This window comes from Paroedura picta, chromosome 1 (assembly GCF_049243985.1).
Source record: "Paroedura picta isolate Pp20150507F chromosome 1, Ppicta_v3.0, whole genome shotgun sequence".
NCBI lineage: Eukaryota > Metazoa > Chordata > Lepidosauria > Squamata > Gekkonidae > Paroedura > Paroedura picta.
In genome coordinates, this window is record NC_135369.1 from 195,305,546 (window position 1) to 195,322,315 (window position 16,770).

The 16,770-nt window shown below is 51.1% G+C and overlaps 1 protein-coding gene across 2 annotated transcripts in view; it reads left to right on the forward strand.

Annotated features, from left to right (window-relative positions):
• Nucleotides 1-1,842: 1,842 nt before the first annotated feature.
• SLC1A4 (solute carrier family 1 member 4) overlaps nt 1,843-16,770 on the forward strand; it is a 38,970-nt gene continuing 24,042 nt past the window's right edge. Inside the window, exons 1-3 of one of the 2 annotated variants that reach the window (XM_077315790.1) lie at nt 1,843-2,498; nt 13,824-13,866; nt 15,733-15,792. In XM_077315790.1, the coding sequence (XP_077171905.1) occupies nt 1,981-2,498; nt 13,824-13,866; nt 15,733-15,792 (621 nt within the window). In that variant the 5' untranslated portion in view covers nt 1,843-1,980. Of the gene's footprint in view, nt 2,499-4,694; nt 6,968-13,823; nt 13,867-15,732; nt 15,793-16,770 lie in introns of those variants that run through there. The other variant, XM_077315799.1, reaches the window with a different exon arrangement.

Below are 16,770 nucleotides of genomic sequence, written 5' to 3' on the forward strand. Positions count from 1 at the left end.
ATCGCCAACATTTTTGTCAACATTCCCTGTACAGATTCAAGTGGGTAGCCGTGTTGGTCTGAAGTCGCACAATAAAATCAGAGTCCAGTCAGGCACCTTGAAGACCAACAAAGATTTATTCAAGGCGTGAGCAGAACTGAGCATCGTAACAGTAGGAATATGATGGTCAGTTCTTAGTCTGACGAAGGGTGCTTCCACCTGAAAGCTCACGCCTTGCATAAATCTGTTGGTCTTAAAGGTGCCACCGGACTCTGATTCCCTGTACATTTTGTGAATAATGATTTTAAGGTGCCATTGGCCTCTCCTTTTTTATTTTTTCAGCTCAAACAGTGCTTTGCAACAAATTTATACACACAATGTTTGCCTAAGGAAACCGATTCCTGTTCATTATCTGAAACTGTTTTAGACCAAGGATGCATTTTTCAAAATAATTTCCACAAGGTGTGAGAACTGAGACAGATTCAGACCACACAAAGAAAGGACAGGCTGACAGGTGGGGTTATAATTTAAATGAAACATTGTGGCCTGGAGTATGTATAGAACTAATGACTGACAGATGTGGTGGAATCCCAAATATTAATGAGGGCTGAATCCCAAATTCAGTGGCCACATTAACCTACTGGCCAGCTGAACGATCGTAGCATGCTGGATGTGAAGCAGCCTTTGAGACGTTCTGGTATTCCCAGAGCAATCTTGAGGCAGCCTCTTCACCTTCAACAGAACTGAGAAACAGCCTCACGACGTCCTTTAACTGTGCTGGGCACGTGCTCATGGCAAGGCCCCTCAGGACCAAGGGCTGGGCCTCGTTTAGAATCCTGTTTGCAGAGGCCTTTGGCCACTGCTGCCTCTGCAGATCGATCCGGGCGTCTTTGACAATCTGCCCTGCAAGAAGGAAGCAGGCTGAGCTTCCAGGGTCTGATGCGGAGTTTAGCTTCTCAGATCCGACCGGTCCGGGCACAGCGAGGTTTCCACGGCCTGCCTCTGCCGAGCAACGCTGCCCTTCCTTGGGGGCGTCTCCATGCGAGGCCGAACCGGGGCTGATCCTGCTCAGCTTCCAAGATCCGATGGGGCTGGCGACGGGGCTTTTGGACTCGGCTGGTTTGCCTCCCGCGTGAGAAGGTTCCCTTGGACGAGGCCTCGCCAAGGTTTGGGCTCCTTGGGCTTCTGACACGGGGTGGCCGGCAGAGGCGCAGAAAGAGCCCGAGCAAAGGAAGCTTTGGAGCGCGAGAGAGAGCGCGAGAGAGCGTTCCTGAAGCTCCCGGGCCAGAGGTCTGGGCAACAGGCTGCCTTTCCTCCTGCGCGGCCAATCAGGAGCGCCCGCAGCTGTCTGAAAGCCCTTGGCGGGCACCACGTTGGGGAGCGGCGCTTCGGGCTCCGCGAGGCCTGCAGTCGAGTCCATAAGGCCAGGCGGGCGCCGGCCCCTGCCTCCCTCCCTCCCTCCCTCGCGCCACCCTCCGTCCGTCTCGCCAGCCAGCAGCCAGCAGCCAGCCAGCCAGCCGGCGCCCCCCCCCCCCCCCAGCCGTGATGGAAGCACCTGCGCGCGAGCCGGCTTTTGGCGACGGCGGCCCCGGCGAGGGGCGGCTGAAGCGCCGTCCAAGGGTTGGGCGGGTTGGGCGGGGGAGGGTCCCGGGGCCGGCCCTCCTCCTCCTCCTCCTCCTCGTGCAGGGCGCGGGGACGCTGCGCGGTCAGTGCCGCGGCGCGTCGTGTGAGGCGGCGGGGGCAGCCCCACGGCGGGGGTCGGGGGCGCTGATTGGCGGCGGGGCGGGGCGGGCTGAGCCCAGAGCGCCTGGGCCTTGCATCAGCCGGGCGCCGGGGGGCGGGGCGGAGAGGGGGGGCTTCGGCCGGCGGCCGTGCGTAAAAGGCGCGAGGCGCACGGCGCGCTCTTGGGGTTGGTGGTGCCGCGCGAGCGCCGGGGAGCGCCCGTCCGCCTGCCTGCCTGCCTCTCTCTGCGGGTCGTGGTGGTGGTCGGGCGTGGCGGCCATGGCCAAGTGGTGCGCGGGCCAGAACGGCGTGGCGGCGGAGGCGGGCGGGCGGGCGGCGTGCGGGGGCCGCGGGGGGCGGCGGGCGCGGGCGCTGGGCCGGTGGCTGCGGCGGCACTGCCTGGTGCTGCTGACGGTGTGCGGGGTGGCGGCGGGCGCGGCGCTGGGCGCGGGGGCGCGGCGGCTGGGCCTGTCGGGCGCGCAGGTGGCCTACGCGGCCTTCCCGGGCGAGCTGCTGCTCCGCATGCTCAAGATGGTCATCCTGCCGCTGGTGGTGTGCAGCCTCGTCTCCGGCGCCGCCAGCCTCGACCCGCGCGCCCTGGGCCGCCTCGGCGGCGTCGCCCTCGCCTACTTCCTCGCCACCACCCTGGCCGCCGCCGCCCTCGCCCTCGCCCTCGGCTTCCTCGTCCGGCCCGGCCTCGGCGCCACCGCCGCCGCCCTCCACTCCCGCGCCCTCGGCCTCGACGGCCCCGCGCCCGCCGCCAAGAGCACCGCCGACTCCTTCCTCGACCTGGCCAGGTGAGCCCGCTGGCGCGGGGACCTCCGCACACTGGGCGCTCCCGGACCCTCCCGCCGCCCCCCCGAAGCCGGAGACGGCGGGACGGCCGAGGGATCGCCGACCTCCCGGATGCCAAGCAGAGGCTCTTCCGCGGACAGACAGCGCTGCTGAAGGGACGAGGCACCTTCCCCCTCGCTTGGCAGCTGGAGTGAGATCGCCTACATTTGGGTCCCGTAGAGCTGCAGAGACTAGCAAGATTCAAAGAGTCTTTCCTTGGTTACAAGCAGGAAAGGGGATCCCCGAGTCCTTGCAGCCCAGGGGGGAGGTAGGAAGGCACCGCGCCCATTGTGGTCGGCCAGAGTGGAGCAGAGGAGCGGTTTCAGTGTGCATCGCGCAGTTACTGTATCCTGGGCCCCTGTTTGGAACTTGATCTCGCCTTCCAAGAGGGAGAGCAGCCCTTGGCCCTTGGGCATCCCCGTTCCAGTTTGTATCTGATGAAGGGAGCTCTGAGTCTCAAAATCGCTAGCTGGGCTGGAAGTTACTACTGGTCTGGAATCGAGCTGTTCTACTGCAGACCAGCACAGCTGCCCTATGAGCCTAGCCCCACATGGAAAACCCTAAAACCCAGAGGAAGAGAGGAGGAGGAAAAGGACGATGTTAGCCATTCAGTCATGTCTGACTCCTGGTGATCCTCTGGTTCAACCCTTGTCCTCGTTTCTGATCTTGTACCACTTCTTTTAGTTGTTATAATGCTCCGTCCATTTTGATCATATCTAATTGACGCCTTTTACTGGGTCGGGCCAGTTGACACATGACAGCGTGCAAGCTTTCCGAATCCTCCAGGACTCTTCAGGCTCAGAGGCTGTTATGTTTTTAATAATAGTAATAATAATAATAATAATAGAGTGTGTCAAGTCACAGTGAACTCTTTGTGACTCAGTACCATGGTTTCCCCAAGGTAAGAAATGAGCAGGGAGATGTATTATCGCTTTCCTCTTCCTTGGTGGTCGGCTATCCAAGAAGGGGCGGTGGGCTGACCTTGCCTTGCTGCTGAGCTGGAACAGCAAGGAAGGTGCACAGTCTGCAAACATCAAATACAAAAGCAGAAGGCAGCACTGCAGGCAGATGCAAAATCATTTATGTCAGGAGCAGTAAATACCACAAATATACATTGAGTGGAGGTGTGTAAGGTTCTCCAGACTACACTAGGCATCGTTAATCTGAAATGATTGACTTTTCAAAATAGATGCTGCAATTGCTGATACAGAATAGCATCCAAAATATAAAAGTTCAAAGATGGAATTCCAGGAAAAAAAATTGTTTTGATTAAGCTTTTTCAGTTTGCCCGGCAATTATCTTCTTCAAATGAAGTAATTCAAACCGAGGAGATTCATGTGCCTATATGGAAGAGGAGGATTTTCCCCATTTAACATTCAAGGCTTGAATCCTGTTAGCAGATTACTAGGCTTGACTATTCTGTATCGACAGTCGCAGCATCTGTTTTTGCAGTGGGAACTCTGAGGAGACGAATCATTTTGTATTAACCATATCTAGTGTAGGTGTGGGCATGGGACATCGCCAGGAACGGAGTCAAGATGCATAAGTGAGCAATAAATGCTGCTAAGTGAGCAATAAACGCTGGCAGGGGCTCATGGGAATTGTAGTCCATGGACATCTGGAGGGCCACAGTTTGACTACCCCTGTTTTTACAAAACAAAACAATAAAATCTCCATCCCATCCTCCCAACCCCCAATCAGTCCTGACAACTCCCCCCATCCCCCCTGTTTTTCTGGCTCCAGGGAGATGGTCAGCAACACGCTGGAGGAGGAGGGGAAGCTCTCCCGCTTCCTCCTGTCCTCATCCAAAGGTCTGGTGGAAGAGGAAATGCTCTGCAGGGCCCTCAGCTCTTCTGGGAGCTCATTCCACCCACCTGAGGGAATGTTAAATTCTTTGTTTTCTCTGTTAAAAGAGATTCTTGCAGCTAATAAGCTATCATCGGGAAAGCTTTGTTGCCAATTACGAATGGACTAAAATAAGGATGTGGGAACTAGATTCTAGATGGGGTTCTTCTTGCCTTTCTTTTCAGCGTTTGTTCTGTGCTAACAAGCACAACTGCCAACAGCTGCTATCTCTGAAGAAGTGAGGCGTGACTCGCAAAAGCTTACCCTGGGAGAAACTTGGCCAAAACTGTTGTGTGTGAGTTTTGTTTCACCAGATTAGGCCCTGTGAATGTGGCTGTCCTTTTGAAATGATTGGGCACAGTTGGGAGAGGGCTCAGTGGCTGAGACTCCATGGGGCTGATTTAGGCGGGCACATTTCTTTTTGCTGCCTAATACGCGTGTGTGTAAAGCATCATCCAGTCGCTTCCAACTTAGAGCAAACCTATGAATTCCCGACCTCCAAAATGTCCTGCCATGGACAGCCTTAATTAAACCACCCCATCTCCTGTTGGGTCTCTCGCTCTTCCTGCTGCCTTCCGTCTTTCCCAGCACGATTGTTCATCTCCAGGATCTCTGATTGCGTGACCAAAATGCAACAGTCTCAGTTTGGTCATTTTGCAGTTTGGGCTTGATCTGATCCAGATGCCCCCCAGAGGATGCTATAAAGGAAAACACATGGCAGAAATAGGGAGAGCTACCGTGGATCTCAAGGACTGTATCTTTCCATGCCCTGTCTCAGTTTGATTTCAGTCTTCCAAGGCTGGAGCTGCAAATATGGAGGATGACCTTACGCAGCACTGACAGGGGGCTAAGTTTGATAGCACTGAAGGCATCCGCAAGAAACGTCTTCAAAGGTGTACCTTAAAAATTCTTGCAAACCGCCCTGAGCCTCTATGGAGGGGCAGGATATAAATGGAAAAATAAGTAAAATAAAATCACAAATATTTGCAAGTAGGTGTAACAAAGCACTGATGGTTGCTTCTGTTAGGGAAAAGTAGCTCCGGGTGGGGAAAGGGATCGGGAAGTTTGCTCAACTTTTGCTGAGTGACTTCCTCACTGCTAATAAAACCAGAGTCCACTCAGGCACAAAGATTTATTCAGGGCCTGAGCTTTTGAGTGCAAGCCCTCTTCCTCATGTAGGGAGTTCGTAGTCTGAGGAAGAGGGCTTGCACTTGAAAGCTCACGCCTTGAATAAATCTTTGTTGGTCATAAAGGTGCCACTGGACTCTGATTTTAATGTGCTACTTCAGACCAACATGGCTACCCATTTGACTGTTTCCTCACTGCTGTGTTGCAACCCTGGACTTCCTTCGTGGTCTCCCACCCAAGAACCTGATCACGGCCGACTCTTCTTAGCTTCCAAGATCTGCCAAACAATAGCACAGGGATTAAGGTTTAGGGCAGTGGTTCTCAACCTGGGGGTCGGAACCCCTTTGGGGGTTGAATGACCATTTCACAGGGCTTGCGGAAGGGCAAGCAGCTTGGCTGGGGGGTGGCCATCCACACAACAGCCTTGAGGGGTAGATCAAGATAGAGCGTTCGGCTGTCTGAAGCAGCGGAAAACAGCGAGATCGGCCTGGTGGGACAAGAGGCAGAACCGAACCGAGAAACCCTGGGAAAAAAACAATTTATGTACAATCATGAACACTTGCATCATTTTATGGCGGGGGCCACCCCAATGGGAGGAACCGTATTTAAGGGTTGCGGCATAAGGAAGGTTGAGAACCACTGATTTAGGGCGAGGGAGCCACAGGCTTTTAAGCTAGTGACAGGGCACTGTTTCTCTTGGTGGTGGTTATTGTGTTGACATGGTAAAGGGTGCAAAAGTAATTTCCGTGCCCTCTCAATTCCTGGCAAATAGATGGGGAAGAAATGGAGGTAGTGACAGATTTTATTTTCCTGGGCTCCAAGATCACTGCAGATGGGGACTGCAGCAAAGAAATTAAAATACGCTTGCTCCTGGGGAAGAAAGCTATGGCAAATCTAGGTGTAAACTGCACGGAGCTTTTATTCCAACCCCAGATCGATTCAGTCCCTGCCCTCTACACAGAATGTGATTTCCGTTTGGATTTTGGGCGATTTAAATTTTCCTTCTGCAGCAAGAAGGATTGATCCGGAGTGACCCTACCTTGTGCGATATCTTAGAGTGCTTTTAATCCTGAATATATTATAAAATCGCATTGATTTGAATCGGGGCTCTCTTCCGTGGTAGAGGACCCATGATTGGCCACAGGTGGTCATGTGACAAATATGCCTTAAAGGAGAAGCCCCTAATTTCTCTCAACTTCTGTCGGTCCTGGATTTTTTCTCCCTTCTCTGCCTTTTTCGATCTTCTCCCCCTCCCCTCCAAGAAAAGAAAGAGGCTCCCTGCCTGGCTCCTCTCCCCCCCCCTTCAAGAAAAGAAAGAAAGAGCCTTGGCTCTCCCCCCCCCCCTTCTGAACTACCCTAACCACGTGCAGAAGACTTCGCTGTTTCAATGGGGGGGGGAGAAGAAGACCCGAGTTCAAAGCGATCTGAATTCAACAGGATTGACAATGGAATAAACAAAGTAAGTGCAGACTCTGCCCTAGACAGCATCCTAAAAAGCAGAGACCTCACCCTGCCAACAAAAGTGCATCTAGTCAAGGCTTTAGTCTTCCCAGTTGCAATGTATGTCTGTGAAAGTTGGACCATAAGGAAGGCCGAGCATCAAAGAATTGAGGCTTTTGAACTCTGGTGCTAGAGAAGACCCTTGCGAGTCCCTTGGACTGCAAGGCGAACAAACCGGTCAGTCCTAGAGGAGATCAGCCCTGACTGCTCCTTAGAAGGCCAGATCCTGAAGATGAAACTCAAATACTTTGGCCACCTCATGAGAAGGAAGGACTCCCTGGAGAAGAGCCTAATGCTGGGAGCGACTGAGGGCAAAAGAAGAAGGGGACAGAGAATGAGGTGGTTGGATGGAGTCACTGAAGCAGTCGGTGCAAGCTTAAATGGACTCTGGGGAATGGTAGAGGACAGGAAGGCCTGGAGGATCATTGTCCGTGGGGTCGCGATGGGTCGGACACGACTTCGTACCTAACAACAGGAGCAATTGTTACTATTAATGATAGCCCTTTTTGCGAGTTGGTAGCTGGATGTGATAGAATTGCATTTGGGACAGGGGGAACTCCCGGCTGTGTTCCAAGACACGGTTCTTTTCTACAGTGATTTATATGGAGGGACACTGCCTCATATGAATTCACCCAGATTTGCCGATATCCAGCGTGTTCTGTTATTGAGGCTAATACGGTAAAACAGTGAGGGTTTCACTGTCCGTCTCCTCCCGACTGCGTGGTAATGACTGAACTGAGGAGATCTTCATATTTCTACCTATGAATATTTTCCTTGTTCGTTTTTTAAAGAATGATATATGGAAGAAATTCTTTTTCAGAACTTATTTACTTTGTTTTTATGCTCCCTTTCTCCTCAGTAGGGGCCCAAAGAGACTTACATCCTTCTCTGTGTCTCCCTTTTATCCTCACAACAACCTTATGAGGTGGGTTAGGCTGAGAATGTGTGACTGGCCCAAGTCACCAAGTGAACTTCCAGTGGGGATTCGAACCTGGACCTCCCAGATCCTAGTCCAAAATGCTAACCACTATGCAGCATTGGTTCTCAGTCCTGCTGTGGCCCGCTTTGCAAGATACGGGTCTCCTTGTAAACTAAGAAGAACACGAGCCAAAGGGGGAGAACAGTGGCCTCGAAATGACATGAAGACAAGGGGGTGGATGCTTGGCAGCAAAGGGTTGGGGTAGAGACCCTGAGAGGAAGGGAAGATGCTGTCTGGTGAAAAGGGGTTGGAGTAGCCACAGGAGAACGCCGGTGGAGCTTGCCCCAGTTAAAATCTGTCCTGAAAGGCCATTGGGGCTGAAGGCTGCAATCTAAATGGAAACATTGATCGTGTGCTGATTGAAGGGGGAGAGGCAATGAGTTTTCATGGGGTCATGGAACAAGGCCAAGCTTCGTTTGCTGGCGGCGGTATTGCTCATGGTGGTGACATGGAGTTTGAACAAGTTTAGACACGTTTCAGGATTGGGCCTTCCATGGCTGCGGCCTCTACACAGGTGCATTAAGTGCCTTCAAGTCACAGGTGACTCACGTTGACCCCGTAAGGCAGGGGTGGTCAAACAGTGTCCATGGACATCTGGAGGACCACAGATTGGCCACCCCTGCTGAAAGGTATTCAAGGCAAGAGTCAAACAGGTGGTTGACCATTGCATGCGTCTGTGGAATGACTTGGACTTCAGCGGTGGTCTCCATCCCTGTTTCGTTTCCGAGACGTGATGAGATTGGCCCAGCCTGGGCCGTCCAGGTCAGGCCGTTGCCAGGTGTGCCCTTGAGAGGATTGTGGATTAGGGTGCTGCAGCCCTGAGATCACACAAAATTTCAGTCCTGGCAGCGTAATCCTTATCAGAGACTGTCCTTCTAAGTCCATGGAAGGCAGTGGGCCCAGAATGGGCTAACTCTGCTTAGGATCCCTGGGTAAGTTTGCTGTGGGAATTCCAGAACAAGATGTTTCCCTCAGACAGGCAGCTTTTACATCCCCCCCCAACCCCTCCCTGGAAAAGAGGCTTAACGTGAACTAGCCAGGGTTGGTCTTTGATCACAATGATCTATGTACCTTGTGATTTTTCACACACATTTGAATGTTTAACGAAGCATCCTAATCCACCGTGCTTTGCTTGAGGGTCCCCGGGGTTATTGAATAGGCTAAATCATGAGTTGTTTTTGCAGCTCTCATTTTCAGTTGAGCGAGAATTCAAAAGACGCAGACACCGGGTATATTCACTGAGATTGCAATCCACTGGAGTCAGCACTGTACTCACGCCTTGGTGATCCACAATGTGGCAGTGGCCTATTTAGATGTTGCCCTTCTTTCTCGAGGGGGGGAGAACGCTCTGATACGCATTCTTCCCACAATTCATGGAGGCAGGAAATTGATTGGCAGGGCAGTGGCTGCGTACCCTCAGTCTTTTCCCTGCCTTCACCTGAAAGATCTGGGGGTCATAGAATCATAGAGTTGGAAGGGAACTGATCTGAGCATCCCAAGGTTATAATTAAGATCTGGACAGGGGTTCTTGGCTGGAATCAGCAGAGTTGGGGAGATTACCGTTTGCCGCCATCTTATAATTGTGGGATATTGTGATCAATTATGTTTTAATGGGGTTTTATGGGATATACTAGAGCCTCTTGTGGCGCAGAGTGGTAAGGCAGCCGTCTGAAAGCTCTGCCCATGAGGCTGGGAGTTCGATCCCAGCAGCCGGCTCAAGGTTGACTCAGCCTTCCATCCTTCCGAGGTCGGTAAAATGAGGACCCAGCTTGCTTGCTGGGGGGTAAATGGTAATGACTGGGGAAGGCACTGGCAAACCACCCCGTATTGAGTCTGCCATTAAAAAGCTGGAGGGCGTCACCCCAAGGGTCAGACATGACTCGGTGCTTGCACAGGGGATACCTTTACCTTTATGGGATATACTGTTTTTATGGTTTTATTCTGTAAACCGCCTCGAGGCAACATTGTCGTGAGAGGCGGGATACAAATGTAAAAATAAATAAGTAAGATCAGTGGATTTAGAGCGCTCCAGAGATTTTCCTTGCAGTTTGCCCTTTGTCTTTTGCTTTCCACACGTGTGCCTTTCTGTGTGCATTCCCCTCTATTTAAAAAGCAAATAAACTTTGTTCTTCTGGCCTCGTCTTCTCCGAGGCTGTTGGCCTTTTGCTGTTATCTGTAACTGAGGTCTCCGACCATGGGATCTTCTCTGCCAGTTACCTGGCTCGGATCATCAAGAAGAAGGCTTGGTTTTTGGAGCCATATCTGCACCCTCTGCCAATTGGTGGGGATGGCCTGTATTGGCCCATGAAGCTTTTCCAGCATAGCCTTTTGTGGCTCCCACTGGGGAAAGCCAGGAGAAAGAAGGACCCATTATTGCCCCACCAGGCTTCCAGGAGTGGCTAGAACAATTTGCTTCCAGTCATTTAGAGCAGGGGTAGTCAACCTGTGGTCCTCCAGATGTCCATGGACTTCAATTCCCATGAGCCCCTGCCAGCATTTGCTGAAGAGAAGAAGAAAAGAATTTCATTACCCTCCCTGGAAAAGGCCATGTAAAGCCTCTTCCCCACCCCTCCCCTCCCTGTCCAGTCAAACACTCCCCCCCTTCAAAAAAAGCTACTTCAAGACCTTCAGATGCAAAGAAATGACAGGGCTGCTCTTGGCCAGCAAACGCTGCCTGTAAAAGCACCTTCCCTGTTAGGAGCAATTATTCAGATTTCTCACATTGCGGATCTGAAGAGGGATTCACCCTTAGACTCCAAGGATTTTGTTGCAGATCTGGACAAAGGGGGGCCAGTTGCCTGAGCAAGTCAACTCATCTTTTTGTAGGACGAGCTTCTGGCTCTCTTTCAATAAAGCATTAAAAATCCTACAGGTAGAAATCCCCAAGGAGGAACAGGATGGTGATAATAAAGCGGCAGATCCCTGAGGTTTTCTTGAGCTTAGGGAGCTGGGTTCAACCCTTCCCTTCCTTTTTAAAAAGATGAGCGAGAAGAGGAATGGGCAGGTCCTACCAATAGCTGTTTACATTCTGGACAGGCTAAAATAAGGTACTCATTTCCTCCTGAGCTTGCTACACGTTCCTGTGGCAGATGCTCCTGTGGGTGGCTTAGCATTAGGGGTGGCTCTTCCAAAAGAGCGAGAGGGCCCCCTGAAAGATCCCAGTGATCGAAAAAGTGACCCCGCTCTCCACAGAGGCCATGAGGCCGTTGCTTTCTCCATTAAAGCTTGTGCTGCCACTTCTCTGGTGGCGAGAGCCTCGCACAGGTGGCTTCATAAATTGTCCCAAGGATGCCAGGATTTAAATCAGTGCCTGGCAAGTAGCATGCACAATCTAGAAGGGGCAGCAGCCCTCATGCCTGAAGCCAGCCTGGGCACCATCACGTTCACAGCAAGAGCTTCCGTAGTGCAGACAGAGGACACCTCTGGCTCACGTCCCAGCATGTGGACTCCCTTTCTAAGATTCTTTCTGAACTAGCAATATCATTTGAATTTGCATTTTAAAGGGTTGGCTCTTTCGTCCATTTCCCCACTGAAATTTGCTTCTTCCTGAATTGCCCCACAGCAATGGAATCCCCAGAAAACTGGGGAATTTTATCTTTTCAAGCAGGGTCTAATTCAGGGCTGCCCTGTGCTCGCAGTTGGGGTTTTCCCTGCGCCTGCCGTTTTGAGCTGTTTGGGAACACCCTCTCCGCGTTGCTGACCTCCCTCCCTCCCTCCCTCCCTCAGCCTCTTCCTTGGGGACCCCTGCAAGGTAGCCCTAAGTCGGCTGTGAGCAGAGGTCTGCCAGCGGCTGTTAGTCACAAAGCATAGGTGGGGCATTGTCTGTCCAGGGCAGTATGGGAATTCAAAGCTGAATTGCTCAGAAACCCCGGGGTTTCTTAATGGCCCTGGAAGGATTCACTGAATGGGTGGGAATTAATTAATTTGTTATATATATTTTAAATTGGAAAAACGTTTACCAGGTGATACGGCCATACACATATTGTCCTTCCCCTCCCAATGGCCAGTGAGTGGGAAGGGGAGCGACTCCGGATGGGCATGTCCACAGCTGTGCGATCCCGCCACTTCAGGGGTTTCTCAAAGCCTGAAGGATGTTTCAGGAGTTTCCTAATGGTAAAAAGTTGAGAAAGGCTGCACTACACTATGCCCCCCCCCAAAAAAAAACCCCCAGTGAATTATTTCCATTCACTTCTGGTTCAGCGACAAGGAAAGGGTACAAAACAACAGGGGACTGACAGCAGCAGGTCCGTGGCCAGCTGTATCCTTTAGGATGTCATCGTGACTGTGGGAAAGTCAGTTGCTGTGACTTGCTTAGAGAGCTGCAGAGACCAAACCGTGTGCAGAGAACAGCTCTTCTCTGTGTCCCCCTCAGTCCTCCTGGCTCTCCTTCCCTGGCCTACAATAGGCCGTGGAGGCTTTGTGGTGTTTCTGCCCCTTTGTACAGACTCTAATCTCGGATCTCTTTCAGGTCTTTCGCAGTGGGCTTTGCAGGCAACCTTTCTACTCAGTTCTGCACCTGTTCTTTTTGCCTTTCGTGCTGCATGGTCTGAATGTCTAGGATTGATCTGCAGGTGTGCAGGCTCTGGTGTGGTTTTAATGCTTGGATAGCTTAGTTATCCCACTTGGTTTTAGGGCTCTGGGATTTGCAGCACTGAATGGTGCAACGTACAGAAAATTAAACTTGTGAAGGGATGGTGGTCGTCAGCGGACTACCTGGAGGATGGGCAGGCGCAGCAGGTCAGGCAGGGGTTGAGGTTCCATCCTTCTTGACCATCACCATGGCTCAAAGGTCTCATTATTTCAGCTGAACAACAAAAAACAAAAAGGTGAGGAAATACCCAACCTGAAATGATAGAATCCTGGAATCCGAGAGTTGGAAGGGACCTCCTGGGCCATCTAGTCCAACCCCCTGCACCAAGCAGGACACTCACATCCCTATCGCTCAACTTCTGTAACCTGCCACCCCCTTGAACCTTCACCGAATCAGCCTCTCCATCAGATGGCTATCTAGCCTCTATTTAAAAACTTCCAAAGAGGGAGAACCCACCACCTCCCGAGGAAGCCTGATCCACTGAGAAACCGCTCTCACTGTCAGGAACTTCTTCCGGATGTTTAGATGGAATTTCTTTTGAATTAATTTCATCCCATTCGTTCTGGTCTGTCCCTCCGGGGCAAGAGAGAACAATTCTGCTCCATCCTCCATATGGCAGCCTTTTAAATACTGGAAGATGGTTATCAGATCCCCTCTCAGTCGTCTCCTCTCTAGGCTAAGCAGACCAAGCTCCCCCAACCTTTCTTCATATGGAGTTGCAAAAACTGCTACTTTATTGTTGTTGTTAGGTGCGAAGTCGTGTCCGACCCATTGCGACCCCACGGACAATGATCCTCCAGGCCTTCCTGTCCTCTACCATTCCCCGGAGTCCATCTAAGTTTGCACCGACTGCTTCAGTGACTCCATCCAGCCACCTCATTCTCTGTCGTCCCCTTCTTCTTTTGCCCTCAATGGCTCCCAGCATTAGGCTCTTCTCCAGGGAGTCCTTCCTTCTCCTGAGGTGGCCAAAGTATTCCCTCTCCAGTGCTTTTACAGAAATGCTGCCCGTCACTGGACGCAAATACTTGTCTATTTGACCAGAATTCATTTGTGCGTTTTCAAGCGGCCAGTGCCTTAATGCCGCGGATGCAGAAAAGTGATGACAGCTACTTTTTAAATGCTGAATTAGCGTTTTAATCGCATTAGAGAAATAATATTGGCCTAATGCAAAACCAAATAGTGAAGCTTTATATGCTGGTAATTAAACCCTAATCTGTCTGTTTTTTGTTCTTCATTCCTTTGCAGAAACTTGTTTCCATCTAACCTGGTTGTAGCAGCCTTTCGATCGGTAAAGTCATTTCTGTTGTTTTGTGTGTGATTTATAAATAAATAAATAAATAAATCATTATTCTTGTACCTTGGTTTTCCTGGTAGCTCAGGACAGGTCACCATATGGATTAAAACACTCAGGGTTATATTTTTAGAAGTATAATTATCAAACCGTTCATGTATGCCATTAGCCCCCCCCTTCACTAGAGCTTGATGGTCTTCCAGAACTTTGGGGGGGGGGGGCAGCTCTTCCTTCCATTCTAGCAGTCAGGCAGCACTTCCTGTTCCGTTTGGCCTCAACCCTCTGCCCTGATCTCTTTTGGCAGAGTGTTCCCCCAGGCCAGGGCCAAGACTGGAAAGGCCGTGGCTTTTGGACTAGGCAGGTTTTGGTCTGATGACCTCAGTGCTCCTCGGGATGAACATTGGAGGCGGCGGGGGGGGGGGGTCCCACAGATATACCAGTCCCAGACCATTGAGGGCTCTGAAGATGAATACCCAAACCTTGAACCTGATCCAGTCTCCACAGTGGAAGCCAGTGCAGTGGGAGAGCACCGGTGTCATAGGTGCTCTCTACTGAGTCTCCATAAGTATCTGAGCTGCTGCGTTCGGAACCACTTGGAGTTTTCCTCAAGGGAAGCCCTGTGTAGAGCGCGTTGCAGAAGCTCAGTCCAGAGATATTTTGTGTGTTTATGTGATTCTCCCCTCCCAGCCTGAAATTTGTGGAGCATTAGCGTTTCCCTTATCATCTGTTTGATTTCCACGAGACTAAAAGAGCCGGATTCTTAAATGCATGCGAGGAAGCAGAGCTGTGCTCAGGACGGCAGCCTCAATGTGCATAACTGAATGCAGGATCGTAACCAGAGAGCCCAGTACTTGTGGGGCAGTATGTCTTGAATGCAGCTTGATTCTCCCATCTCGGGGGGCTATAAAACAGCCCCTCTCTGTGACTGACTGGAGGGCTCTGCAGATAGTTCAGAAGCAATAGCAATGTGCAGGTGCAGTTTATTCAGTTTTATTTATTTATGTTCTTTATACTCTGGGGCTCCAGGCAGGTTACACAGAGGGTCGATACCATCGACAAAATGGCTGTTCAGTAGCTAGTGCGACAGGATTAGGGTCACAGAAGTCTGGAACCAGTTGGGAATATGACAGAAAGAATTAAAGATGACAGAGAGAATTAAAGCTTTTTACTACATGAAGGAATCTCAAAGCGGCTTGCAATCACCTTCCCTTGTTCTCCCCACAACAGACATCCAGTGAGATAGGTGGGGCGGAGAGAGCTCTGAGAGAACTGTGCATGGCCCAAGGTCACCCAGCTGGCTGCATGTGGAGGTGTGGGGAATCAAACCCGATTTGAGTCTGCCGCTCTTAACCACGACACCAAGGTGATTGAGTCTTGGTGGCAGTTTTCACCACCATCACCTTGTGCAGTGTGGGAGAAGCTGGGGTTGGTTGACTTGGCAAAATAAACTTTACTAGAGCTGTTCTCACTCCTGGCTTGTTGGGGGCAAGCCTTGATCTTGGCTCTTGCTACAAAGGGGGACTCTGAACAGAGAGCCTCAGTTATCTCTGTCCTGGGGGCCAGTGGAGACGTGGCCAGAGTGTCTCCTTCAGGAGGATTAATCAGGCCCACTGACATCCAGACGATCATGCTAGTGTGAATAAAAGTTTACTGAAGAACTTGGGGGGGGGGTTGGTAGAACGAGGGGCTCTAGCTTGAAAAAAAGATGGCTTGTTCTGGTGCATCTGTTGCTTTGTGGATTGGCTGGCAGTTTCCAAACTCAGATTATGGAAAATAAACTCATTTGCGAGTTGTAAGATAACAGACACACATAGTGTTCCATGAGGCACCAAATATTAATCAAAATGCTTATTTTATTTACAGTATGCCACAGAGTATAAAACGATAATACGGAACACAACTTTCGGGAATGTTACTGAAAAGGTAAGCAAATGTGTTTTGATTTGGGCATTTTCATTTCAGGTGTGTGTTAGAGCCCTACTGTGTTACGTCTTGTTAGCAATGGTGTAGGCCGTGGGGTGAATATCCTGCCCTAGTTGTGTTTTGCAGGAGTGGGGGGGGGGCACAGGGAGAGGGTGCCTAGGGAAGCAGCTCTGCAGCTTTTTCCTCTTAGGACATTGTCTTTTGCACTTTAGTGAACAGCTGGTTTAGGGTTTTCAGACACCCCCCCCCCAAGAGATGATTCCCCCAATGTCAGGTCCTCTTGCTGATCAGCTGGCCAGTGGGGTGAATTTGCCCCAAACCTGAAAAAGACTCCGCAAGGATGGTGGGGCTGCAGTGGAAAAAGGCGTGAGGGGTGGTGGCTGCAGCGTGGAAGGGCATTAGGAGGGATTCATCAGTGAAGCTAGTCAGATACACCCCTTAAGCCTGTCTTTCTGTACACACAAAGTGCAAAACAGCCCTGGTAGTTTACTGCATTTTTGCCATAGGCCTGCTCTATAGCCCTACGTCTAACGTATCTGGGGACAGAAGATAGGACATGAGGTCTCTCCCTGCCCTGCCCTCCAAATTAGTTGAGGAAAGCATTTCTAAGTGCTCTGGAGAGATAACAGCCCCCTCCTGATAAACTGGAGAAGTTCTGCTTCCCAGAGATATTCTTTAGGGCAGGGGTAGTCAATCTGTGGCCCTCCAAGATGTCCATGGACTACAATTCCCATGATGAAATGCTGGCAGGGGCTCATTGGAATTGTAGTCCATGGACATCTGGAGGGCCGCAGTTTGACTACCCCTGCTTTAGGGCATAAAAATAGTCCAGATACAAACAAGATATGCAGCTATTTTTCACCTTACGCTAAAGAGTGTTTTCAGGCTGTGATTGCTGGAATACTTGGAAACACAACTCCTCCTCCTACTGATCTGACCTCTGTTGCGTGGTGATTAGTCGTAATAGCTGGACCTTTC